This window comes from Eumetopias jubatus, unplaced genomic scaffold, assembly GCF_037043125.1.
Source record: "Eumetopias jubatus isolate StellerSeaLion01/CBP00866 unplaced genomic scaffold, mEumJub1_p1.0 scaffold_7, whole genome shotgun sequence".
In the NCBI taxonomy this organism is placed as follows: Eukaryota; Metazoa; Chordata; class Mammalia; order Carnivora; family Otariidae; genus Eumetopias; species Eumetopias jubatus.
Window position 1 is genome coordinate 21,872,535 of NW_028274813.1, and position 27,927 is coordinate 21,900,461.

The 27,927-nt window shown below is 37.1% G+C and overlaps 1 protein-coding gene across 4 annotated transcripts in view; it reads left to right on the forward strand.

Moving 5' to 3' along the window:
* The window catches only part of CEP128 (centrosomal protein 128), a 393,012-nt gene that overhangs the window by 110,496 nt on the left and 254,589 nt on the right, over positions 1 to 27,927 (forward strand). For all 4 annotated transcript variants that reach the window (XM_088024490.1, XM_028102263.2, XM_088024491.1 and 1 more), the window contains exons 15-17: positions 10,021 to 10,371; positions 17,765 to 18,415; positions 23,681 to 23,845. In XM_088024490.1, the coding sequence (XP_087880616.1) occupies positions 10,021 to 10,371; positions 17,765 to 18,415; positions 23,681 to 23,845 (1,167 nt within the window). The remainder of the gene's footprint in view (positions 1 to 10,020; positions 10,372 to 17,764; positions 18,416 to 23,680; positions 23,846 to 27,927) is intronic.

Genomic DNA, 27,927 nt, shown 5'->3' on the forward strand with positions numbered 1-27,927 from the left:
TAATGCCTTATTCATATGCCTTATTCATATGAGTAGGCTGTCTGTAGTTATAATTTGAATGCAACCACTGCAGTAATTAAAAAGGGAGCTATTGTAGCCAAAGCCAATCAATCTTAAAGGAAGAGAGTTCTTTTCTACCATCTTCTAAATGCATTGTTATAGTGCATTCTTTAATCCATTCTTTTCCTTTCTGTCTATTCTTTGGCCATTTTACTACTGGGAAGAAAGGAGTTAACGTAGTAGACCAGAGACCATTTCCTTAGGTCTGCTTCCAAAATAGGCCTTGTTTGGCATCTGGGAACTTTAATGATCATCAAGTAAGAAACTTTCTTTAAATGATAAGATGTAGCTCACGGTACCTAGACCTTTTGTACAAAGAATGTGATTTATGCTGAACACCTGCTTTCTTTCTGGGAGTCTGGATTTTGGCACATACTAGGCAGACAGTAGCTAAGTGACTGACTTCTAATTAAAACTTTGGGCACTGAGTCTCTAATGAGTTTCCCTGGTAGACAGTACCTCACACATGTCAGAATTCAGTGCTGGAAGGATTGAGCACATCCTGTGTCACTACAGGGAGAGGATTCTTGGAAGCTTGTGCCCAGGTTCCATGGGACTGCACCCTATGTTCTCTCCCCTTTGCTGATTTTTCCTTGTATCTTTTCAGTCTAATAAGTATTAGCGTGAGTATGGCTATATGCTGAATCCAGTGAATCCTTCTAGTTACCAGCAAACCAGAGACCCTCAACACAACTACTCATTAACATTTTTTCCCACCTGAAGAACGAGAAAGAGATAAAAGAGAAATGTGTAAAGTTTTAGATTGAGTTGGAGTTTTTATAAACCTTTGGTAAGGTGCTGTGAAAGGGATCAGAACATACCACCCCAAAATGTGCCACTTTGGCATATTGATTATTGTGAGCTGAAGGCACTTGAGAAACAGTAGATGCAGGAAGGGTACTCTGACCTCTTTTTCTACCTAAAGGAGGTCATATTATTTCCCATGAGGAAAAGAGCATTTTTTTTTATCATTGGAGATTGGGAACATTTGGGTTCTACCAGGAAGAGAACATTTTTTTATCACTGGAGATTGGGAGTTGATTCCAAAACGGATCTGTATAAAGAAACCTAAAATAACCCTGATCTTCAGTTAGTTTTCTCCATATATTTCCTAGCCACTTTCCCACAGTTTCTTGTCCCTCAAAGATTATTAGATCCCTTTTCCTTTTTCTTGTCATTTTTCCATAAATTCTCTGTTAAAAAGGCTTAGAAGCTCTTGGTCCTAACCACTTTGTTGGGTCTTCGTTTTCCAACAAAGACTCCTATGTGTATATAAAAATATTAAATAAAATTTGTTTGCTTTTCTCATGTTAATCTGTCTTTCCCTTAGAAAAACCTAAAAGTTTTTTCTCCCATATAACTGGAAGGAATTCTTGGAGAAAAGACATTTCTATGTTTTTGGATGGTTCCTGTCTTTGACAGCACTTACATAATGAGAAGTAAATAATAGGCTTGGTTAAATGATATGAAATTTAACTACTCTGCTCTAGTGGCTGAGGTAATTTCACACAATTTAACTATAAAATGTTCTTTAGGATAGAAGAGGATCCAGGAATGTATGATAGTAGTAACAATTGAAAATCATTCTAATGGAATAAATAAGAAAATTGCTTTTCATTTAGCATTTCATGTAGAACATAGGAAGATACTAATATTTAGTATATGTGCCTACCCTAAAAGTATTTATCCATGGATTAATGATGTGTTTGTTTAGTTGTGTGCTCTCTATAGATGTGTGCATATGTGTGAAGGATTGTTAATGAGGGTTCTGTAATATAATCTCTTGATTGATGGCGAAATGTTTATTACAATTAGGTTATTCTGATTGGTTATTTGAGGAAGATGGATTAAAGACAATGTCAAAACAGTGGCCGAATAGGACCTGCCAAGGAATGAATATAGGAAGGAGTTCTATGACAGGTTTTACCTAAAGCATAATAAAGACAGACTGATGGGTGCAAATCAGTAGCAACAGTTTCCAGACTCAGGGCAGTTAGAGGCAGTGTTCATCCAGTTCAAATTCAAACCTACTTTTCCATCAGTAGTAAGAACCACAATTATTTACAATTAGAACTGCATCCTTTTCTATTCATTTATTCATATATACCCAATTAATGCCGTGATGTTTTCAAATATTCTTCTAAGTGAGTTATTGTATGTAATATGTTAATATGAAAGCCTGTAATTTTTAAAATGTGAGAATAATGATATTTATGTGCTTAAGCTCTGGCTGACATATATTAATCATGTGCCTCTATTCTTGTTGTTCTGTAATTACAGAAGAATAAATAGTGCTGAACTTATTTTCCTCCTGGGTTCAAAAGCTTGCTGGGAATATTTGAAGAATTTTGCATATTTGAGTCTATTAAAAATTTGAGACTATCTAACTGTGACCTTATTTCTCTTTGTTAGCTTTTAAACATTTATCTCTTTTTCATTGTCTCTTTTCCTATAGCAGTTATTTTAGACTTTCTCACTATTTAAATATACGATTCCACTCCCATTTCTGTAGTTTCTCAGCAGAGAGAGCCTTTACCACCATTTTATTAGTAGGACTATCTTAATTGTTAGGAGTTGGGCATCAGATAAATTCAGTTTTTTGACATGCTAAAGTTAAGATGCCTATGGGATTCCCAAATATAGGACATCATTATATAATTTGATATTTAAAGGTCTGGAGTTCAGAAAATCAGTTTGGCTTCTGAATTAGAAATCACTTATATCTTTATCTACCTACATGCTTACTTACTGAAGATATTTTATAGATAGAATGGTGCTTAATACTAGAACCTTATACTATTATCTGTATTCAAAAGGTAAATGGTGGAAGAAACCCAGGAAAGGAGATTATTAAAGAACAGGAAGAAAAAAGAGAACTAGTGAAGAGAGAGGTATTATGAAAGTCAGGGAAGAAGAGAGACTTAAAAATCAGAAGCGGCCATTGACAGTGTCACCTGCTACAAGGAAACTCGGGTAGATTTTTAAAGAGTCCATTGTATTTGGCTGTAGGTGATCTTTGAGTATCTTGATGAGAACTATTTTAATTGTATGATGGGGTGGAAACCAAATCCAATGAATGGGGAAATGAATTAGGAACAAAATTGTGGGGTACCAGGTGTAGACTGCTCTTTCCAGGCGTTTGGCTTAATAAGAAAAAGAGTATAGGTTGCTGGTTAGATCATGTTGGATTGATAAAGGTTTTTGTTTGTTTCATTAAAAAAAATTATTTCTGTGATTTTTCAAGTATAATTAACACACTGTGCTACAATAGTTTCAGGTGTAGAACACAACGACTCAACAATTTCACACATTTATCAGTGCTCATCAAGATAAATGTACTATTAATCCGCTTTATCTATTTCCCTCCTCATCCCTCTACCCCCTTCTTCTCTGACAACAGCTAGTTCGTTCTGTGTTTAAGAGTCTGGTTTTTTTTTTTTTTTTTGGTCTCTTTTTTTCTTTGTTTGTTCATTTGTTCTGTTTCTTAAATTCCACATATGAGTGAAATCATATAGCATTTGTGTTTCTATGACTGACTTATTTCACTTAGCATTATACCCTCTAGGTCCATACATGTTGTTGCAAATGGGAAGATTTCATTCTTTTTTATGGCTGAGTAATATTTCATTGCATGTACGTGTGTATGTGTGTGTGTGTATCACATCTTTATTAATCTATGAATGGACATTTGGGTTGCTTCTGTATCTTGGCTATTGTAAATAATGCTGCAGTAAACATAGAGTTGCATGTATCCCTTTGAATTAGTGTTTTCATTTTCTTTGGGTAAATGCCCAGTCGTGGAATTACTGGATCATATGATAATTCTAGTTGTAATTTTTTGAGGGACCTCCATACTGTTTCCCACGGTGGCTGCCCCAGTTTGCATTCCCTCCAACAGTGCACGAAGTTTCCTTTTTCCCCACATCCTTACCAATACCTTGTAATTTCTTGTGTTTTGTATTTTAGCCATTCTGACAGTATAAAGTGATATCTCATTGTGGTTTTAATTTGCATTTCCCTGCTGATAATGATGTTGAGCATTTTTTCATGTGTCTGTTGGCCATCTGTATGTCTTCTTTGGAAAAAGGTCTGTTCAGGTTTTCTGTCCATTTTTTAATTGGATTATTGTTTTTTGGTGTTGTGTAAGTTCTTCATATATTTTTGATATTAACTCCTTTTCGGATATTTCATTTGCAAATACATTCTACCACTCGGTAGGTTGCCTTTTTGTTTTGCTGATGGTTTCCTTCAGTGTACAAAAGCTTTTTATTTTGGTGTAGGTCCAATAGTTTAATTTTGCTTTTTGTTTTCCTTGCCAAAGGAGACGTATTTGGAAAAATTGTTTCTATGATCGATGTCAAAGAAATTATTGCCTATATTTTCTTTTAGGAATTTTATGGTTTCAGATTTCATACCTAGGTCTTTAAGCCATTTTGAGTTTATTTTTGCCTATGGTGTAAAAAAGTGGTCCAGTTTCATTCTTTTGCATGTAGCTGTGCTGTTTTTCCAACATCATTAAAGAGACTCTTTTCCCGTTGTGTATTCCTGCTTCCTTTTTCATTGATTAATTGACCATAAAAGCGTGGGCTTATTGTTGGACTCTCTATTCTGTTCTGTTGGTCTTTGTGCCTATTTCTGTGCCAGTGTCATACTGTTATGATTACTAAGCTTTGTAGTGTATTTTGAAATCTGGGATTATGATACCTCTAGCTTCATTCTTCTTTTTCAGATTGCTTTGACTATTTGGGATCTTTTGTGGTTCCATACAAATTTTAGGATTATTTGTTCTAGTTCTGTGAAAAATGCTTTTGGTATTTCAATAGGGATTGCATGAAAACTGTGGATTGCTTTGGGTAATATGAACATTTTAACAATATTGATTCCTCCAATTCATGAACATGGAATATCTTTCTGTTTGTTTGTATCCTCTCCAATTTGTTTCATTAAGAAAAAATTATTACTGTGATATTTTTTTAAAGATGGGAATAGTAGAGAAGAATGATCCAGTTGGAAAAGAGAGGTTCAGTACAAGGAAGAGAGTACATAACTGGTGTACTGAAGCCCTTGATGGATGTGGAAGGAAATTACAAAGATAGGCTAATTTGTCTAAGAAGGATCGATTCCTTTTCCTCAAAGGCTAGAGAGGAGGATAGACGAGCCATTGGTAAGTTTCAGAATGGTACATTAAGGAAATTTTGGGGATGTCCTGCGTGATGGCTATTATAAATATAAATAAATAAATAAATAAATAAAATAGCTATTTTATTTCTTAAGAAGGAGCTATGTTACATACTAGAAGTGACTGAAAAGATGGTGAGTCTGAGACAGGACGTTTTGGAAGGGCCACTGTGTGGACTGGGAAGAGGCATGCAGTAGAATTTCTGGGTCCCGAGGGGTTGCCTCTCCATGTGCCATCACATCAACTGATACTCCTGTGTGGTTTTCCTTAGAGGATTCAGTAACCTGATACAGGAAAAAGGAGATTTGTTAATTCCCTCAGAGCTGGTGGTTTTGCCATTTAAGTTCAGCTTTAAAAAGGAGTTTGAAATGTGAACAAGAGAATGGTTAAAGTGAAAATTAAGGATGTTAGGTCAAAGAACTTGGATTTAAAGCCAGCAAAAGAAATGTCAAGGCGTGGTCATCTTCCTGACAATGAAGAGCAGATGTATCAGAAGAAAAAGAGTGAGGAAACTGGGCAGATGGGTAGATAAAGCCAAGGCCTGAGGAGTGGGGAGGAGTGGGAGGAGGGATTAGTGGGGAGAAGGGAGTACTGGGACATACCTCTTGCTTGGTGGCAGTTCTGGAAAAAAAAAACCCACTAAGATAGGACTGTGGGAGTAGGTGACAGAGAGGCATGGAGTTAGGGTCATCTGAGAATCTGGCCGCTTAGCAAAGAGTTGAAAACATGGGCTCTGGAGCCAGACAATCTGGGTCTCAGTTCCATTCCCTCACATATTAGGTATGTGATCTTGGGCAAGTTCCAAGAGTTGGTCACACATCACTAAAATTAAGATAGTAATAGTGGGACTGAGTGAGGTCATTCTTATAAAGCATTTGCTCAATCCTTTGTACAACTCAAGTGCTCAGTAAACTTCAGTAGTAATAATAATTATTATTGCTAGCTCCCTCTCATTTAGATCTCAGCTCATATGTCATCTCCCAAGAGAGACCCTCCCCAGCCACACTATAGAATACAGGCCCCTTCAGGTAAACTGTCCATCATTTTAGCATCTAGCATTATCTGCTGTTGTAATCTAGCTGGTAGTATATCTCCCCAATTTATATTATTTATTTATTTTTGGTATCAAAGCCAGGTCTTAGTAACCATTCTTTAAGCTACGTGCTTAACACGTAGGAAGAGTACCCACTCTCTGAAATGTTTGTTGGAAAAAAAAAAAAATACTGGTACATCTCTGCTGATGGAGAAATCGCGTGAATACTGCTGGTTAGTAAAGTTGATTTCTAGCTGCATGGTAAAACTTTTAGATAAAGGCAAAAGGGTAAACCACTACCACTATAGTTGATTTCATTTTAGAATTTTCCACACAAACAAGTGCACAGTTCTCAATTTACTATTTTGTTTGGGTAGATAAAGGAGTGACTCATCTCTTCCAGGCTGCATTGAATTTAGCAAACTGAGCAAATGCAAAACTGTTGCTCTGAAAATGAAACTTGTTTTCAAGGCATTATTTTTATTTTTTTGCCGTAATGTCAAACCATGACTTTAACCATGAAAAAAATTGTATTTAACTTTATTTGAGCCACAGTGCAGGGATAATGGAATCTGGAACTAAACATTCTGCTGTGAGAGTCAGAGGAAGTTGGTAAAGGTTTCCAGTCTTCATTTGTAGGAGCCTTACAACAATGTAGATGATATTTATTGTTTGTCCAGCTCTGGTATCATCTCGGTCCTCTGAGCATGGCCTTTTAATGTTATCTTTGTCACCCATGTATTTGGAAAGTAAGGAGGCGCAGCTTATGGGATACATTATTTCTGAATTTGTTACTTCCTTCCAAAACTCTACAAGAGTGGCTTAATGTTAATGATTACAACATTCTTTTATTTGTATAAAATGTTATATAAAAGCAGTGTCCTCTCATTTTTGAAGTTAAAAATAGATCTTTACCAATTCTCAAATTAAAAATATGTATGAATCATGATGATTTAGTGCAATTTCTTTTTTTTTTTTTAGATTTTATTTATTTGAGAGAGAGAGAGAATGAGAGATAGAGAGCACGAGAGGGAAGAGGGTCAGAGGGAGAAGCAGACTCCCCGCTGAGCAGGGAGCCCGATGCGGGACTCGATCCTGGGACTCCAGGATCATGACCTGAGCCGAAGGCAGTCACTTAACCAACTGAGCCACCCAGGCGCCTGATTTAGTGCAATTTCTAAATATATTGTTGACCCATTCTGGGAAACTAGATTTTAAGAGTTCAGATTTGCTTTTCTTAATTATTATGTATTCCAAATAAATTTAAGTTTGTTTAAAAATCTATCCTACACTGATTTCATGTAAGCTTGAGTTAATTCATCAGCTTATAACATTATATTCAGCTGGAAATAACCCATCTACACTTTATTGAGAATCTTTTTTTTTTTTTTTAAAGATTTTATTTATTTATTTGACAGACAGTGAGAGAGGAAACATAAGCAGGGGGGCAGTGTGAGAGGGAGAAGCAGGCTTCCCGCTGAGCAGGGAGCCTGACGTGGGGCTCCATCTCAGGACCCTGGGATCATGACCTGAGCCAAAGGCAGATGCTTATGACTGAGCCACCCAGGTGCCCCTCCCCCGCCCCCGAGTCTTTTAAGTGGACTTTCGAATATAGTATTATCTATACTGATGTTTCTGTCATCAATGTGCATTTTTATTAGGTATTTTTATTTTATTGTAACAAAATTTTATGTGCTGCCAGAAGGTGAAATATTATGTATGACTGCTGTGATAATCTGACAGTTTTTAAAACACTGACTTTTTTTTCAGTTGGACAAAGACTAGATTCTTACTAAAGTAACTCACATTGTTTTTCTCATCAAAAACCTTCTATTTTGAAGTCCGGAATTGTGATGCCACCAGCTTTGCTTTTCTTTTTCAACATTCCTCTGGCTATTCGGGGTCTTTTCTGGTTCCAGACAAATTTTAGGATTCTTTGTTCCATTTCTTTGAAAAAAGTGGATGGTATTTTGATAGGGATTGCATTAGATGTGTAGATTGCTCTAGGTAGCATTGACATCTTCACAATATTTGTTCTTCCAATCCATGAGCATGGAATGTTTTTCCATTTTTTTTGTGTCTTCCTCAATTTCTTTCATGAGTCTTTTATAGTTTTCTGAGTACAGATTCTTTGCCTCTTTGGTTAGATTTATTCTTAGGTATATTATGGTTTTGGGTGCAATTGTAAATGGGATCAACTCGTTAATTTCTCTTTCTTCTGTCTTGTTCGTGGTGTATAGAAATGCCACTGATTTCTGTGCATTGATTTTATATCCTGCTACTTTACTGAATTCCCGTATGAGTTCTAGCAGTTTTGGGGTGGAGTCTTTTGGATTTTCCACATAAAATATCATATCATCTGCAAACAGTGAGAGTTTGACTACTTCTTTGCCAATTTGGATGCCTTTGATTTCTTTTTGTTGTCTGATTGCTGTGGCTAGGACTTCTAGTACTATGTTGAATAGCAGTGGTGTTAGTGGACATCCCTGCCGTGTTCTTGACCTTAGGGGGAAAGCTCTCAGTTTTTCCCCATTGAGAATGATATTCGCTGTGGGATTTTCATAGATGGCTTTTATGATATTGAGGTATGTACCCTCTATCCCTACACTCTGTAGAGTTTTGATCAAGAAAGCATGCTGTACTTTGTCAATTGCTTTATCTGCATTATTGAGAGGATCATATGGTTCTTTTTCTTTCTTTTATTAATGTATTGTATCACATTGATTGATTTGCGGTTGTTGAACCAACCTTACAGCCCAGGAATAAATCCCACTTGGTCATGGTGAATAATCCTTTTAATGTACTGTTGGATCCTATTGGCTAGTATTTTGGTGAGAATTTTTGCATCCATGTTCATCAAGGATATTGGTCTGTAATTCTCCTTTTTGGTGGGGTCTTTGTCTGGTTTTGGGATCAAGGTAATGGTGGCCTCATAAAATGAGTTTGGAAGTTCGGATGGAACTGGAGGGTATTATGCTGAGTGAAATAAGTCAATCAGAGAAAGACATGTATCATATGACCTCACTGATATGAGGAATTTTTCATCTCAGGAGACAAACTGAGGGTTGCTGGAGTGGTGGGGGGTGGGAGGGATGGGGTGGCTGGGTGATAGACATTGGGGAGGGTATGTGCTATGGTGAGCGCTGTGAATTGTGTAAGGCTGATGAATCACAGACCTGTACCTCTGAAACAATACATTATGTATTTAAAAAAAAAAAGATAGGAAGGGAAAAATGAAGGGGGGAAATCAGCGGGGGGAGACGAACCATGAGAGACTATGGACTCTGAGAAACAAACTGAGGGTTCTAGAGCGGAGGGGGGTGGGGGGATGGGTTAGCCTGGTGATGGGTATTAAAGAGGGCACGTACTGAATGGAGCACTGGGTGTTATACGCAAACAATGAATCATGGAACACTACATCAAAAACTAATGATGTGTAATGTATGATGATTAACATAACATAATAAAAAAAAAGACCTTCTATTTTGGTGACAGTCAATTGGAAAATATGTATTTTCCCTTTTTGGGTAATAGTCTAAAAAGAGAAAATATTTCTATCAAGAATTATTCCTAACTAATGTGCCTATAAAATACATAGAAAGGGACTCATATCTTCTAGACTGACTACTAATGAAATTTGGTACAGATGATTCCCATTTCAGTGACATTAGAGATTCTTGTTTGATGCTGTTAGACATCCAGTTTTGACAAGAACATGTTCCTAATATTTCTTATGCTTTATTCCCAGAATTTAACACATCAGTTGGAGCACAAGGAAAAGGAGCAACTACAGATGTTGGATCAACTGAAGGAGATCCAGAATCACTTTGAGACTTGTGAGGCCAAACATAAGCATGCTGACCTTCAGATCTCAGAGCTGACTCGCCATGCTGAGGAAGCAACCAAGCAGGCCGAGCAGTACCTTCTCGAGTTCCAGCAGTCAGAGGCCCTGAGACAGGAGGCAGAGAAGAGGAGAGAAGAGCTGAAACTGAAAGCTCAGGAGTCTGTCAGGCAGTGGAAACTTAAGCATAAGAAGTTAGAGCGAGCATTGGAGAAACAGTCTGAAACTCTTGATCAACTGACAGACAAGAATAATCAGGTATAAAAGCCAGATTCCTAAGGAATGATTTTTGCTGTGACCATTCATTCATCCATCCTTTGAACAAACACTTGAGTGCCATGCTGTGCATGTAATCTATCAAGATGTCCTTGATAGAAGAGTCTTTATGTTTTGGCTATTGCAAGGTAAAAAGTAATTTAGTTTTTTATCTTTTCATAGTTTAACTTTTTCATAGTTTAACATTCTGTGAGTTTTTAGAGTTGGCCCTTAAAAGAGATCCATCCCTCTCCCCCAGTTTAGCTTTTAGTTCCCTAAGTTGAAATTGTTCTTTAATGTTCAGTTGGAAAAAAAAATCACGAAGTTTTCCATAATATCACCTGACTTTTCCCCCAGTTGCATGTATTTTAAAATCTTATTTTTAGTATATTTCAACTTAAGTAAGTATTGGTTGGAAATGAGCATTTAAAAATGCAGTAGTCACTACTGGACCATTTTCTGGCAGCAGCTATAATGGGTTTCACTGAATGAATGACGTTCACAATCTCACTGCCTGAGCAGTATTACCAAGTCACAAGCCTCTTTAAGATTCTGCTTTTGTGCCTTTTGATCGCAACAAAAAGCATTTCACGGATCCATGTATACATCGCACATCATCTTTTCCCTTGTATAATCAGTTACTTTAAATGGATTTTATGCTCCTGTGTTGATTCTCAACTGTATCTTTGGGTTGAATTAAACCTAGGTGTTTCTAAGATAATAAGCAGGAAAGTCAGGGTTGATTTTTATCCATGTTTAGTCTTGGTTTATCATTTCTGCTTTGTCATTTGTCACTTGTCAAGCATTCTGAACATTCCAGAAGAATAATCATTTGGATAAGTTGACTTGCTTTCAAAGGAAAACACAGTGTAGGGCAATTACGTTTATAAAATCAATTGTCAGCACTTAAGAGTGACAAGTGCTTATTTCAGATGAGCTGTCATGGAAAAGATGCTTTACCATTTAGATATAAATTTCGTGGACATATAGAGGATGGAGGAAGTGATCACCTTGCACTCATTTTGGAGTGCTTTTCCATTTAACCCATCTGGCACACACTGGGTGACTAGTTGCCCTGAGGTAAAGCAGTTCTAAAGCTTTCAGACTTGAGTCTGAACTGATCTGATCCCAGGAAATTGCTCTACCTTGATTATTCTGTTGTCAGTCTGGTCTGGCAACTGGTTCAATGAGCATGACAGTAGGGGAGGTAGCTAGAAAGAAGGGGGTGGGAGGGATTGATTGATTGAAACCCATCTGGGGATTTTACTTAATTAGAGGAAATTTAGAAGGGTCCATGTCATCAGACAGTATCCTAATCCATGGTGCAGAGTTTTCTAGATGGAGCTTTTTAGAATATTCAAAATTGTTGAACAATTATTTCCCAGAATGCTCCTGATATAATTATTTTTATCACTTAGCATTGCTAATGATAAGCAAAGAGTAGTTTTAAAGTGATTGCCACAGTTAGGGTAGTATCACAATTATCACAGCGGGCATTGTAATTTCCACTTTAAAAGCCTTAAAAATGAATGCGGCATGTTGCAGTTAGAGCAGCGGTTAATCAAGGAAGAAAGGGTAACAGCTATTTCATTGCACATGCAAGTGTCCAGTAAATCCATGATGTGGAAATACATTGTAAATAATTTTGGAAACAAGCATCTATATGTTTATGTCTTACTGAATAATACCTCTAAGGAGTATTTAATTCTTAATAAAATCACAAAGCCACCCTAAGGCATTAGGAATACAGCCTACTCTTTTTTTGTTTTGTTTTTGTTTTTTGTTTTTTATGGACTAATTATTTTCAAAAAGTGACTGTAGGGCATATTTGGAAGTATATATTAAAATAAAAATAATACTAATTTCCAAATAAAACACATTATGTTTTGCAGAGTAAATTGTTTAATAAGTAGCCTTGTTGAGCCATTTTCTAGGCTCAAACGATGCAGTTTTTGTGTTTTCTTTGTCTAGTTCCATTTCTCTTTTTCCGGCGTAATTTATTTTCTGCTTTAAGATTTGCTGCTTAAAAATGTAGTAGAAGGCTAAAGAGTTGTATTCTCTTAAAAATTGCTCTGATTTACTTTTCTCCTGGTTTTTTTTTTTTTTACATTTTTGGAAGTTTGGTAAGATTATTAGATATATATCCTATTAGAAAACTACTTTGTTATCGAATGATATGGATAGCATATCACCACAAATAGCCTATTATTGCAGAAAAAACCCAGAAAGATCAGATTGTATACTTTCTTTGATAGAAAATGGCATGGATGTTTACATCAGGGCATCATGATATGATGTTCTTTAGGGATATGTAGATAAACGTATGATGGAAGACCTAAAACTCTGTAGATACAAATAATCTAATCATTAATTGTGATATTTTTGTCTTTATCTTTACTTTTTATTTTTTTGTCTCTTATAAAGTGCTATTTGAAGTTATTGGTTCTTATACCTGTTTTGAAAATGATAAAGGAAAAAATTTTGAACTTGGATTCTGATCCCAATGTATGCTTTTCTGAATATTTCCAAAATCATAGATCTATATTTTAATATGGATAATAGGAATGCTTCTTAGGTTGTTTGTTTTTCTTGCTGAGTTGGCAGAGGAATTGGTTTGCCCTGTATTGAGCTTTTTGCTTGAAAATATTTGACTTCAAGAATCTTAAATTTCCATCTTTTCTTTTTTTGTATTGCCTTCATGCTGAGGAAAAAGGGAGTATGTGTAATATATACTGTCTTTTAAAAGCTGAATTTTTTAATTTAAAGGTTGAAAAATAAGGATCAGTGCTAAAGTACATTTTAAATGTGTATATGGTTCTGTCCTATGCAATTTTAGAAAGGCTAAAGTACTGATATATTAGAATAATCCAGCAGTCCATCTGCATGTACCTTCATATGCAGAAAAATAACTTTTATTTCTTTTTAAAATTTTTGTCTACCTTTTAGTTAATTAAAAAACAAAAACAAGCCCAAAAATCTGTGTGTACTTTGTGGTCAGGCTTTGAGGAGTTGGTTTCTGTTCTTATTATGGTTTTAGACAATATCATTCTCTGGCTTCACATAGCCATTTTCAATCCTCCCTTCATTATCTTCTCTTATAGCTTTTCTTCTTTGGAAGCTGGGTTTGCTTGGTTAGAACATTCTCTTCTCATTGTTCCTGACTTCTACATATTTTTCCATTACGCCTCTATATTTCTCAAGGAGTTTTGCCCCTGGCTTCCCCTCAGCCTGTTTCATTACATGTAATTCTTGTCATCTTTGGTGATTACAAAGCTCAAGCAGCAGCCTTAAACTTCAGCATCCTTAAACTTCACTAATTTCCCATTTTACAGTGACCTTCAAGTCACTCAGCAGCTAATTTCTGTGGCTAAAATTTGTCCTCATCTGTAATTTCTCTATGTGAATTCAAATCTTTAGTTCCAAAATTTTAGTCTCTGATCTTACACATTTCTTTTATTTCCTTTTCCTTTTTTAACCATTACCATCTGATTTTGATCTTTCCACATTCCTCTGGTTGACCAGTCATTTCCTGGAATCCTTTTTTTCCTGTCAGATTGGACTTTGTGAAAAGCTACTCTGATGACATGCTCACCAGCATCTTCGATTTCTTTCTTCCACCTCACACATCTAACTGATCTTCAGTCTGGAATCAACCCAACTCTTATTTTTCTCATTTCTGCTCGTGACTAGTACCAGCAAAACTTACCTAGAAACATCAGTTGGCTTCTATAGTGGTCTTGATTATCCCCATCTACTCCCTGCCCCAATCCATTCCATTCCATTCAGAAACTAATGTAGGCCAGTTACCAAGCACATAACCCTGTTCTGAGCAATGAAGAATGAGTTATGAAGTCTTTTGGGGGCAGCTTATGGTAAACATTTACTCACTCCTGAAGAAGATACGTAAGAGAGATTTTTCTCCTCTGGTTTTGTTGTATTCGGCTGTGATGCTTGCAGTGGCCGAAGTTGGCTGTCTTGCTGTGGTCCTGAGAACGAAGTCTCACACACAAGAAGGTATTGCCGAGAGAAGTGCCGAGAGGTGGACCTAGAGCTTTGACACCATGTCTGGAACAGTTCTGCCTGGAATGATATTAAATTACCCTGTAGTTTAAGTCAGCTTGAATTGGAGTTTTCTCTTACTCTCAGCAGAAGATACTCAAGCTGATATGAAACATCAGTTCTTGGAGTAAGGAGCTTTAAGTAAAAGAGCCTAAAATGTAGGATTAACTAAGTAGAGAAATGAAGTGGGGACAGGAGGATCATACATTTCTAAAGAGAAAGTTGACAAACTGTGCTATTGGCAGTAGTTAGTTGAACCATCAGAGATCGTACCTTGGGGCAGTGATGGTGTGCCTCAGAATGGGGTATTAAGTGAGTGGTACGAAAACTTTAGGATGTTGGCATGTGTTGTGATCTTACTGCCGCCTTCAGAAAAGTTCCACAAGAGAAAGACAAGTATAGGTTGAAGCCTGCCTGTCTAAAAGCAGAGAAAAATAAATAATAAAAGCAGAGCGCAAGATTTCTTGGGGGGGGGGGTGGTAGAGAGACTGAAAATCTGCAGTTTATAATCCAAATATACGGAGTCTGATAATTTGGAGTTTTTCAGTGTTGGAATAGCCAAATGATCTGTCCTTGCTGAAGTTAGTCCAAGCAAGAGAGGGAAGTAGGAAACTTAGCTGAAATAAAAATGAGGTGAAAAACAAGCCTGATTTCTCAGGCCCCTTTCAAGTGCTTCTGCTTAAGCATTCCTGGCCAGACAAAGGGGATCCAAGTCTATTGTTTTGAGTTCCCTCAAGATAAAACCTATTTGACTGAGGGCCCCTGGGAATGTCCAGGATATTGAGGTGGCAGTTAAGACACTGTCATTTTCAGACTCGGAGACAATGTCTAGACAAAATCTTGGGCTGTGGCTGCTAGCCAAGCAATTAACAAAAAGCAAAGAGAACTTAGTTTTTAGTATCTATATTGCCAAAGAAATAGCAAACTTGACTAACATAGTGAGTTAGTCAAGTTAACATAGTGTGACTGTCCACTCTAAGGCTGCCACCTTTGTCATGAATTGATGTGATACTTGTAATACTGAAATCGAGGGCAAAACCTGGAGAATTGTAGAGTAGCAGTGCCTGAGTTTTGAAGGACTCTTCAAGTGCTCCATCTCTGGTGTTCCTGTTATGTCAGAAAAATAAATACCTTTGCTGTTTAAACCAACTTTAGGAAGATAATGTAGTATTTTGCAATCAAAGGTGGTTTACCTGCTATAGCTTCATCTTGAAAATAAAATCTTTATCTTCAGGGCTGCATGGAAGTCTCTTAACTCCTAGCCAGGGGCCTATGTTATTTGTTCCAAACATCAGTCACTGTCTTGAAGCCACCTCTCCTCCTTCTCAGGCCCCTCTTGCATTATCCTTATAGCCAAGACTCGATTCTGTCAGTTTCTTTCTTCTCTAGTATGGTGAGTAGAGTGACCTCCCAGAGATGACTCACCCTAATTCCTGGAGCCTGTGAACATGATGAGATCACTCATGGTTATGTTATATGGCAGAGTTGACCTTAAGATAAGGAGATTATCTGGGTGGGCCTAATCTAATCACAGGAGTCCTTAAAAGCCTAGAAATTTTTCTGGCTGGAGAAGTCAGAGGATTTGGAAACACAGGAAAGATTGATTGTGGTGTTACTGGCTTCAGAATCTGAGGGGTCCATGAGCCAAGGAGTGTGGGTGGCCTTAGAAGCTCAGAGCAAACCCTGCCCAAAGCTAGCTAGGAAATAGACACCAGAGTGTTAAGTGCATGGAACTAAATTTTGCCAACGACATGGATGAACTTGGAAGTGGATTCTCCCCTCAAAGCCTCCAAGTAAGAGCACAGGCCAGCTGATACCTTGACTTTAGCCTTAGGAAACCCTGGGCACAATACCTCTCCTGGACTTGGGATCTGTGGAAACAGGGTAACAATAAATGGTATTGTTTTAAGCCATTAAATTTGTTGGAATTTGTTACACTGCAATAGAAAAATAATACATCTACCCTTAAACTTACCTATATTTCTAGCCATTTTTCCTGCCTTTCCTCTGTGGTCTTTAGTCTTTTCAGTTCAGGGGTATTGCTTTATCAGTTATACCTGCTCTTCACAGATCTGATTACTGTCTTACACGAATGCCTCCCTGGGATCCTGGCTTCTCCTCGAACTTGATCCTCTGCCCATTTTTTTTTTCCCTCTTTCCCACTACTCTTCATCACAACCCTATGATACAGGTGCCATTATTAACTTTATAAAGATAAAAATAATTTTCTTGAGGCTCTAGGGTGACTTATGACTGGACTGAGAATCACATTCAGTTTTCTGTGGTCAGAGCTCAATTGCTTAACCACCTCCTTTTATTATTTCTCATGCTGGCTTCATGCTGTTCTTCCCTGCTAAAACTGACAGGGTTTTGAGGAAACGGTTTCTTTGGAGTGATTGACTCATTGTAGTTTATCTTGAATTGTTTCATACTAAAGTATAAAATATAAAGTGTAAAACTGCCTTGTAAGTATTTGCATTTTTACTCGTTATTTCTAATTCTGAAATGAGAATCTTAATTTTCTTTTTTCCGGGTTCAAGACATGGCAGGCATCCATAAGCAGAGATGGAGATTGTTCTTGGTACCAGTACTGGGGGGAAGGGGGAGTGATTCCAGCTTCCTTAGCTGCTGGCTTTTTCATTGTGTTGGGAGGTGGTGCGGATGAGAGAGGTGGTTCTGGGCCTCCATCCATCCCTCAGTGTCCACCTTCACCCTGCAGAGAGGCTGGCAAAGGGTGATGGATGTCTGGTCCCTTGACTTTGCTCTTGTGTGCCTTTCCCACCTATCCTAATCTTAACCTTATTTCTATGTTTATGGGGCTTCAAGACTCCCAATTACATACTGGTGTATTTCCTGTCCCTACCAACTCTATTAATAATGATTGATTGTACCAAAACCTTTCTTAGATTGTATCTGCATGCTTCCGTATATTGTCTTCCTTCTCTGTTTTGAGGTTTCTCCTTTTTAAAAAGTGTGCAATTGAAATGCAAAGAACTGTTATTTTAAGTAACATATTATTTCAACCTCTGGTAAATTATAATAGGAATCTTTTTCTTTCCACCTTCTTTTGCTAAATTTTATCCTACGTTTAAATAATTATTTATAATCAAGGATTGATATGTGTTGGTGATGAAAATCTGCAACATATTGTTTCAGTGTGGTGCTACATCAGGGTAATTGTATTTTTCTTTTTCTAGCCTAAAAACTATTTTTCATTAAAAAATGGAAAAAATACAAAATACTATTTTATGGATTTTTCTTCTCCTTGTGTATTAAACTTTATTTTCTGACAGTCTCTCTGATGGATATTATAGTTTTTTTTTTTTTAACCTGATAGATTCTAAAAGAAAAGGATGAACTGAAAAGCCAGCTTTATACAGCATTACAACAAATAGAGAATCTTCGAAAGGAATTGAATGATGTCTTAACCAAGCGTGCCCTTCAAGAGGAGGAGCTTCACCGTAAGGAGCAGAAACTAAGTGATGTTAAGGCTCATCAAGCTGACCTTGAACTAGAAGTCAAGGATTCCCTGGACACTATCCAAAGGCTAGAAAGTGAAGTGAAGCATCAGAGTAAGATTCAAAGCCAGATGAAAGCTGAGAAAGCTCACCTGGAAGAAGAAATCACAGAGCTAAAGAAGAGCCAGGGCAGGGACAAAGTCCAACTTCTCGAGATGCAAGAGGCCATCAAGAACTTGAGTGCCATCCGGGCAGATCTCGCTAATAAATTAGCCGAGGAACAGAGAGCCAGGAAAGAGGTGCTTAAGAACCTTGCTGACCTCAAGACACAGGTGAAATCCAGAGATGAAGAAACAGATACAATCATTACACAGTTAAAGCTAGAACGAGACGTTCACCAGAGGGAGCTGGAAGATCTCACATCGTCATTGCAGAGTGTGAAAACGAAACACGAACAGAACATCCAGGAGCTGATGAAGCACTTCAGGAAAGAAAAGAGTGAGGCTGAGAATCATATTAGGACACTGAAGGTACCTGCGCTGAATTATCCTGATGATACTGAAGGAATTTTTCTGGTGGCTCATGAAGTTAATAAAGCGTAAACTTTCAGAGATCATTCTGTATTCCTAAGCACTGAAGGGAAGATAAAACTAACAATAAAGAGGCTTATTCATGCCTGTTCAGCCAGGTTGAAATGAGTTCTAGCAGCCGCCTGGGAGCACCTATTTCAGAGCACTGAAGCTCTTTAAAAAGAACGTTTAGCTATTTTGGGAGTTCAGGAAAGGCAGAGGTGGCAATAAGTCGTGGACCTGAAATGTGCCCTCATTCAACATTTGTGACCTCCTAAAATATAAATGGCAAAGACTTGTTAAGGCCATAGAAGTTACAACCACAGTCCTTACTAGTATGGTAACTAAAGTGGATCAGCTTATGAGCTGTGTAAACCCAAGGGTTTTGAGATTTACCCTTTCTTTTCCAAATCAAAGTTGGCCTGGGTAAATGCATAACTGAGATCTTGCATTTGGGGAAATGTTTCTAGGGTCTAATGGTATTAGCCTTATCCCCATGCAGGGGAATTATTTTATAACATGATTGTCAGGAGTGTGATAAATCTGTCCTTCCTTCCTGCTTTAGTTTTTTTCCATAGTACTTATCATCATATGATATAGATTCCATATTATTTATTTTTTAGTCTCCCTTTTTAGAATGAAAACTCCATGAGGACTGGGATTTGAGTCTGTTTTGTTTACAGCTATATCTCCAGTGCCTAGAATAGTTCCTAACATTGTAGATATCCACTGAATAGGTGAATAAGTAGATAAGTCTTCAAGGGTTAATTTTTTTTTTTCAAAATTCCTTGAAATACAACTACCATAAAAATGCTTATGATGAAAGATGAAATTATAATGAAATAGCTGACATTTGTAGAATGCTTTCAGCTTTTTATGAATTCTCCCCCAGTTCCATATAGCCTACTGGCAATAGTGGATTTGGGGTTATTAATTGGGGTGTGCAGAGCAGAATGGAGACTGGGGGAATAGGTAGGAGGGCCTTACTATATTTCATTCAACCTAAGATACCATCAGTTATAAGGCTCATCATTATGTGCTACTAAGAAAAAAAAATACTTTCTTCTGAAAACTTAACATACTGTCAACTGCAAGACAACATCCCAAGACAGAGGTGGTAAAATGTGGAAAAATATGTCTTAATATTGATGAAATATGGCATAATAGTCTGTCAGAGTTGATGAGGACATAAACAAAAGTAGAATCAGAGATATGGAGAAGAGCTAATCTTAAAATATATGTCACATGTTGATTGATTGGCTGTGACAATAATAATAATGCTACCAGACATTTTTTTTTTCCAGCACTTAGTTCATGCCAGTCATTACTGTAAGAACTTTACATGCATTAACCATTTAATCCTCACATCATCCCTGCAGATGTTTGGTATTTTTGGAATACCAAATTTTGGTATTGGAAATTATTTGGAATACCAAATCAATTTTGGAAATTGAGGCGTGGAAAGTTAACTGCCCAAGGTCTTAGAGCTGGAAAGTAGCAGAGACAGGGTTTGAACCTAGGTAGTCATGTGCCTGTGTTCTTAACTACACTGCTATAGTTGAAAAGGTTTAGAATCGGGGCACCTGGGTGGCTCAGTCCTTAAGTGGCCGCCTTCAGCTTGGGTCGTGATCCCAGGGTCCTGGGATCGAGCCCTGCATTGGGCTCCCTGCTCCGCGGGAAGCCTGCTTCTCCCTCTCCCACTCCCCCTGCTTGTGTTCCCTCTCTCGCTGTCTCTGTCTCTCAAATAAGTAAATAAAATCTTTAAAAAAAAAAGAAAGAAAAGGTTTAGAATCAAGGATAACTAGGCACAGACTAGGGTGACAAGGTGGATAATGAGACTGTCAAGGTAGATAAGGCAGAAAGAAGAGAGATTTGGAGAGAGGAGTCGCAAATCCAGTTTTTGTTTGTTTGTTTGTTTTTTAGCATGTTGAGTTGGTGGAAAGGAACAGAAGCTTAACCATGAAAGGTTTAGGCAGAACAGTTTTTAGTACATAATCGGTTAGACATTGAGGACGAGAGTGAGATTAAAGTTGAATATTTGGGATCCAGTGACCCATTGGTGGTAGTTGAAATCATGGGATTTTAATGAGATCATGTAGGGAGAAAGAAGAGGATGAAATTCTAGAACACCAATGTTTAAGGGAAGTACTAAGAAGGTTCTAGCAGGTAAGAATAAAAGACTATATGAGAGACAGGAGGGAACCAGAAAAAGAATGGTGTCTTGGAAACCTAGGCAGGGCATTTCAAGAAAGGTATAGTCAAGAGTGTTCAAAGTGCGGGGCGCCTGGGTGGCTCACTTGGTTAAGTGTCTGCCTTCAGCTCAGGTCATGATCCCAGGGTCCTGGGATTGAGTCTTGCATCAGGCTCCTTGCTCAGCAGGGAGCCTGCTTCTCCCTCTGCCTGCCACTCCCCCTGCTTGTGCTCTGCCACTCCCCCTGCTTGTGCTCTCTCTCTGACAAATAAAATCTTTTTTTTTTTTTAAAGAGTGTCAAATGTAGCAAGTTAAAAGAAGAACTAAAAACGTGTTCATTCCATTTGTCAGAGATGGCTAGGGAAGGTCCATGAGGAAATGTGAGGAGGGGGTTGGATCAAAACAGAGTGGATAGTATTCAACAGGAGACAGGGCAGTTTCCCCCATCCTTTCTTTAGGAAGTGCTTTGTATTCATGTGTAGTGAAATGACAGTAAAGCTTTGAGAAATTACCTGTATGTAAAGAGTATATAACTTAGAAGTACTCTGTAGATATTTTGAAATTTTTAGGCATTTTTTTTTTTTTTAATTTGGAAGACAGAAATAGAGGAAGGGTATTTCAACCACTCTTTAATATGGTACAAAAGCAGCATAAGAGCTTAAAAGGAGAACCAGAGATTGTGAGCACTTTCATTGTAAACTGAATGAGTTGCCCATAAGGAAAAAACCCCTACCTTATGCTATTTCACTAACATAATCCTACACTTTTTACTTTTTTATATTAATTAGAAGGAGTTGATAATAATGGTCATCACAGATGACTTAGTGTACTGAATTATGTACAAGAGGACTTTGGACAAATAGCTCTATAAATGTTCTATTTCTTTGTCTTTTGGCTTCACTCTTATTACTTTTTTGGGTCTAATAAATGCTGATGCGTTAGCCATATTTTTTTCTCTGCACAAATTATGTTTTCCCCATCTAGGACTACTTACGCCTATTTTTAAATTTAAATGCAAAATACTTTAATGAAATTCTCTAGCTACTATTAATATTTGAAGGATATTGGGTTATTACCTCATTATGATTTCAACAGAAGTCATTTGGTAGAGCCTTTCTTTGGGGGGTGGGGGTCAAAAGACCAAGGATTTGAGCTCTGTACTTTTTCTACTTGCTAGCTATATGATCTTGGTCAAGTTACTTAACCTTTTCCCCCTCATCGATAAAATGGGACTAGTAATGTCTTTATCACAGGGTTTTTGAGAGTACATCACCACTTTGTAAAGCTTAGAGTGAAATGTAAATGTACTAATAAAACCACAAGAAGTAAGTTCTTAGTCAAATTTAGGCATTGACGTGTGGGTAAATGTTTTAAAAAAGGCTCTGGGGGGGGGGTCAAGGAGGAAACCCTGATTTGTAGCATTTGCCCAGTTTAGTGTTGGATATATACCGCATTTGACTTCAGGCTATCACAGAAGACATCACCGGAGAGGGATAGTGTTGGGAAGAACGAAGCACAGCTGCTGCTTAAGGCTCCCAGAGCCAGCTCCAGTTCTCCACAGGCCTTACAGGGAACCTTCAATACCCAAGATTTGCACTAGCCATAAAGAAAAGGCAAAGCGTTCTATTGAAACTTAAAATCGTAACTGAGCAATTATCCTGATGAGAGACTTTATTTTGTAATTTTGTTCTTGGGTTGTGAAAACAGGATTCCTTATTAAAAATCAATTCCTTTGTTAATTTAAAATGGTATCCAGTCTTAGGTGAATTTTATGAGGTGAATATAATACAGATTTTGTCTAAAGCTGACAAAACTTCCTCTCAGGAAATTGATTCCTGTGATTGAATTCCTACATACCTGATTACACACATTCAATATACTTGTAAAAAGAAAAGAAACATGTATTTTAGAAATTAAAACGTGTTTTAAACAGATCATACGTAGTTGCTTACAAGCTGTTAGTAACTGGTAGGTGTGACCAGTTAACATTGCTAAGTTGTGCCCAGCTGGTTTTTTTAAAAAGTGATAAATGTACCTTCCTAAAGGCAGTGTGGTGGAATAGTTGAAAGCCTTGCACATTAGAATTCCTGGGTTCAAATTCTGGCTCTGCAGTTCCTTATTACATATCCTGGGGCAAGCTTATCAGTGTCTCTGGGCTTCCGCTTCAAAAAAGGAAGTGACAGTAATAGTACCTTCCTGGTCGGGTTGTTGTGAGGACACAATGAGGAAAAACTACACAGAGAGGTCTGAGAGCAGTGCCTGACATATAGGAAGTGTTTGCATCGTTGTTATTTTAAAAGTTTTAAAATTCACATACTTGGCCAATCTTTATTGTACACGGAATAGATTATTACTAATTTTTTCTTAAAGTTGATTCTGGTTATATTCGAAAAAAAGATAAAAAACCAGGTACTTTATTAATTACACTGTTGGTACTGAAATAATTACTGATAAACTCTTTTCAGGTCAAGTTACTTGTAGTTTCTTGGCTGCTACAATTCTTAATACTTTCAGCCTCACAGGGTGGGATCAGTAATTTTGTTGTACTGAAAGCACACAGTTCTTTCACAAAACCCAGGAGAGAGGTTGAACAGCAATGTCGTAAAGCTCCTTTTATAGAGGAGGAAACTGATCAGTCAATACTGGGTCATAGTATTTCCCCTTTGGGACACCTCTCACAACCCCTTTCCCTCTCAGCAGAGTTGGGGTGCCCGCTTTAGGTTGGCACAGTATTTGCTTCTGCCTTCGTTAAGCACTTATCATTCATTGTTATAGAATTGGTAGGTGCATCTGGCAATTTACTGTTCATACTTGCTTTCTCAGCACCTAGTACAGTACCTCTCACTGAGTAAGTGCTCATGAGCACCAAGGAGTAATTGAATAAATGCAAGGGGCATTTCCTTTCCTTTGTATGTTATGTACAGATGCTTAGAGCAAAATCTTGAAGTTTTTGCCCACTGATAAAATGTGTAATTTGTTTGGTGTACAATTTAGTTGTGGCCAGTGGACTTTTTCTTTTCTCTTCTTTTTCTCAGGCAGAAAGTATAGAAGATAAGAATACGGCTAAAGTCCATCGTTGTCAGCTAGAGAAGGTGAAATCACAGTGTGACAGGCTGACAGAGGAATTAACCCAGAATGAAAATGAGAACAGAAAACTGAAGCTAAAATATCAGGCTTTGAAGGACCAGCTAGAAGAAAAGGTAAAAATATGAATGAATTCTAATTTTACTTATTCAGATTTCTTCTGGAATATATTTTATATGATTTTTTTTTTAAAGAGAGAATGTGCCTGCAAGTGGGGGTGGGGAGGGGCAGAGGGAGAAGAAGAGAGAGAGAGAGAATCTTAAGCAGCCTCCACGCTCATCACGGAGCCTGACGTGGGGCTCAATCTCAGGACTCTGAGATCATGACCTGAGCCAAAATCAAGAATTGGTCACTTAACCAACCGAGCCACCCAGGTGCCCCCAATGTATGTATTAATAAATGGTAATTGTAGTCTTTTATAGGAAAGTTATATTGGTGCCACAAAAAAAAAATGATAGAATAAAAATCCAGCATTCTAATAAACTTTCAACCAGCTATTAACCTTCTACTACATTTGATTTTTAAATTTCTTCTGGATCTTAAAATAGGAGTTTAGAGGCAAGGTAGCAAAGAAAGGAATTCTGGTTTATTGAGGACCTGCTATATGTCAGGCATTTATGCCAGTTGATTTACATGTGTATGCTTATTCAATTCTCACAGCTCTTTGGGTTAGATTTTATTGATCCCTTTTTACCTATGAGGAAACTGAGGCTAAAAATAAAACCTGTAATAGTTAAGTGCTCACTATGTGCGAGGCACTTTTAATGCTCATGGTAGTTTTATGAAATCGGCACTATTATGCTCATTTTTGCAGTTTCAGAGACTGAAGCTTAAGAAGGTTGGTAACCTTGGAACATCCCTGGCAGGCTTACTGCTTTCCGTTCAGTAGATGTGTGAATTTATTTTGAGTATCTGCTATATATCAGGCATTGGGTAGAATACTAGGGACTTTGAGAGAGTCACTACTTTTGTGGCAAAAGTCAACTAGGAATAGAAGACAGAGTATTTTTCTTCCACCAACTTCCAAAAAGGATTGGTAGTTGAGTATTATAGAAGTCAAATGTAAAGATGACCATTGAAGTACTTACTGATAGTAGGATAAGACAACATAGACAGGGTCAAATGAGTTCCGTACTTGATAAGGTTACATGTATGAGGAAGGTGCCACCACTGGGTGGGGTATCATAAAATGCTTCACACACCTCTAGGAAGAAACTTCCATAACCACTTTACTAATCTTTTCCTCTTTATGTTTTCTGCAAAATTCACTATACTTTACAGGTACATTTTTTTACTTTTCTAGTAGTTGTTAAAATCAAGGAAATAGATACAAGTTTGGTGTTTATGATTAAATGTGCTAAATTAAGTTGCTAAATTTAGGCCTACAATCTTGACAACTGTTGCAGTTTAGTTCTTATGTCATGCTTTGTTTTGAGTGTGTCCAGTGTTCACACATATTTACTGTATCTGTTGCCAGGGTGTAGTTGCTGTGGAGGTAATGCTAAATTTCCCAACTTTTTCATAATTAAAATTCTAGCCAGAAGATTGTGTTAATGTGTTTTATACTTACATATTTGCATTTAAGAAATAGTGGTGAAAATTTCTTGTGTTGGGATGTAAGTTTACCTTGCTCTGCTTAAAATAAATGTTTCTTCACTGATTCTATTTGTGATGTTCTAGATATATATGTGTTATCACATGTTCATATAAATGGAACATTCACCTTACAACAGAGTTTCAAGAGTTAATGATTGTATTCCATTGCTATGTATTGAGCATCCAGGATGTGGCAGGCCTTGTGCTGGGTGCTGAGGATTGGATATATATGTAAGACATGGGTCTGCAACTGAATGCTCATAGACAGATCATGAAAAACAAAATTGCTTTCAGTTGTTAAAACTGTATAGTCGAGTCTTGACAGTGTGTGCTAATGCAGAGAAAAGATGTCTCTGGAGTCTAAACTGGTGAATAATCTTAAAGATATAATAATCTTAAACACACAAATGTAAATATATATATATATATATATATATAGCTTCTATGCTTGCTTTTCTTTTAGATCTATTTTTTGTATACATGATTATTACATACTTTGGATTCACTTAGCTGTTTATGTTGACCTGTGCCATAGTATATGGTTACATATGAATCAAAATTTTGTTGGGTCCCACCATCTATAGATAGGGCTCTTCTCTCTGAGAGGTGGCATAGCATTAGTGGCTATGGGCAGAATGTTGAGTGTAAATCATTTTCTAGCTATATGGCTTTAAGCATATTGCTTAAAACTCAAAGCCTCAGTTTTATCATCTTTAAAAAGGTATGATGATACCTCTACTATAGAATTAAATGTGAAAAAAATATATAAAGTGCCTGGCAGGGTAACTGATATCTAATAAGCTATCAATTAGTAAATGTCACTATTTTGTTATTGTTGTGTTTCCAAATAAATGCTGCTTCATGGTTCAACCAAGCAGTCAGCCAGGCAGCAAGTATTGATTGACTGCCTGTGGTCCATCTAATAATGTTAGGTAGTGAAGGGCCAGGGAACTGGGAGTAGGAATTACTGCCGAACTATGCAGATTGGAAGTTTAGAACCAGGCTGCGTTGAATCACTTGAGACAGATGGCCCACAATGGGGGCTCCCTTGTGAAAAGAGCTGGCAGTTCTATTAGCAAGTGATATTGAAGGCATGTGTGTGTTAAGCAAATCAAACAAGTGGGCAGTTTTATAATTATGTTTTCTATTTGAGGACAGGAACCCAATCTCGATTGTTTTTCCATCTCCAAGATCAGGCACAGAGCCAGATACACAGTAGGTAATTTGTAAGTGAATTGTGGATAAAGAGGGGTGTGTGTGTTTGCATACATACATGCTTGCACATACCTGTAATATGTAGATAAAAAATGTGGATAACCTATGGGTATATGTACATTCATTTTGTGTGTGGGTGGGGGGACCGCAGACTGCAGAAAATAAAAACAAGAAAACAAGATGAAAATATATTTTCGGTGGGAGAAAAAAAAAGCCCCATGACTTGTAGCCCAAAGATTACTATGTAAGCAATGCGTTGAACTTGATAAATGGAGCCTTAGGGCTTGAAGGGGTTTCAAATGTGATTCCGCTGTAATCAAAAGGGACGCCTTTGTTTACCTAATGCAGCATTATTCTCGCATGCCCATCTTAGTGGCCGAAGTGGCACTTCCCCTCTTTTTTAAATGTCTTGCTACTATTTTGACTGCTTACTTTAGGTCTTTGTTTCTTGTCATGTTATTACTTGGTAAGCTAAGAAATGTTAAAATTGCATCACAATTCATATAAAGCCATTAGCATCAGCAGCCTGAATCAGCAGTAGAAGATTGCTGTTAGGATATATGTACAAAATAACTAACTTTGGCATATTTTCCTCATGTATTCAATGCATCAATAAAATGCATTTTGTCCATCTGATTTTGCTTTAACATCAAATGTTACTTTTTCAATTTTACATGACATACAGAACAAGTATTGTGCAAACCACAGAATTTGTACATATGCATTTAAAACTTTATTATGAACTTCTTACTGGGGAAAAAGCTCTCACGAAATGTTAGGTAGAACTTTGTAGTGTCGTTGAAATTTATTATTCCTTTTGCTTAAAATTTTAAAGGAAAATATTTGATTTCTTTTGTTCTAAAAGGATCTTATTAATATTAATCTTTTTATTCTTCTGGCATTTACCTGGAAACTCATAATGCTGTTTGTTTTATCAGAAATATATTTTTATTGGTTTCACTGGAATCTGAATCATCAAAAGAGTAAGCATATAATTAAGCCATTTTTGCTTAGCAAGTCAGCATCAAAGTTTACATAGTGAAGATTTTAAATGTCTTCTCTATACAGACCTGTATCTGAGCCAACTTAAAAAAATTTTGTTAAAGTAGGTATGAGTTTACTAATGATACTGGCCATCTTTGGGGAGCTTTCCAAGTAATTTTGTAGTGTAAGTATTAAACATTGTTTTTAATTTTGAACATGTTTACATGATGTTTTAGACATAAATATGGTGTCTGAAATTAAGAGAATATTATTTTGTAGATTATTCTGTTTATACTGTGTCTATTCTCTGGAGCCTTATGTTTTGGAAGTACGGCTGTTTTATGAAAAAATATATACAATATTTTGTGCAGGTATTTTTATAAGCAGTGAGAAAAATGACATA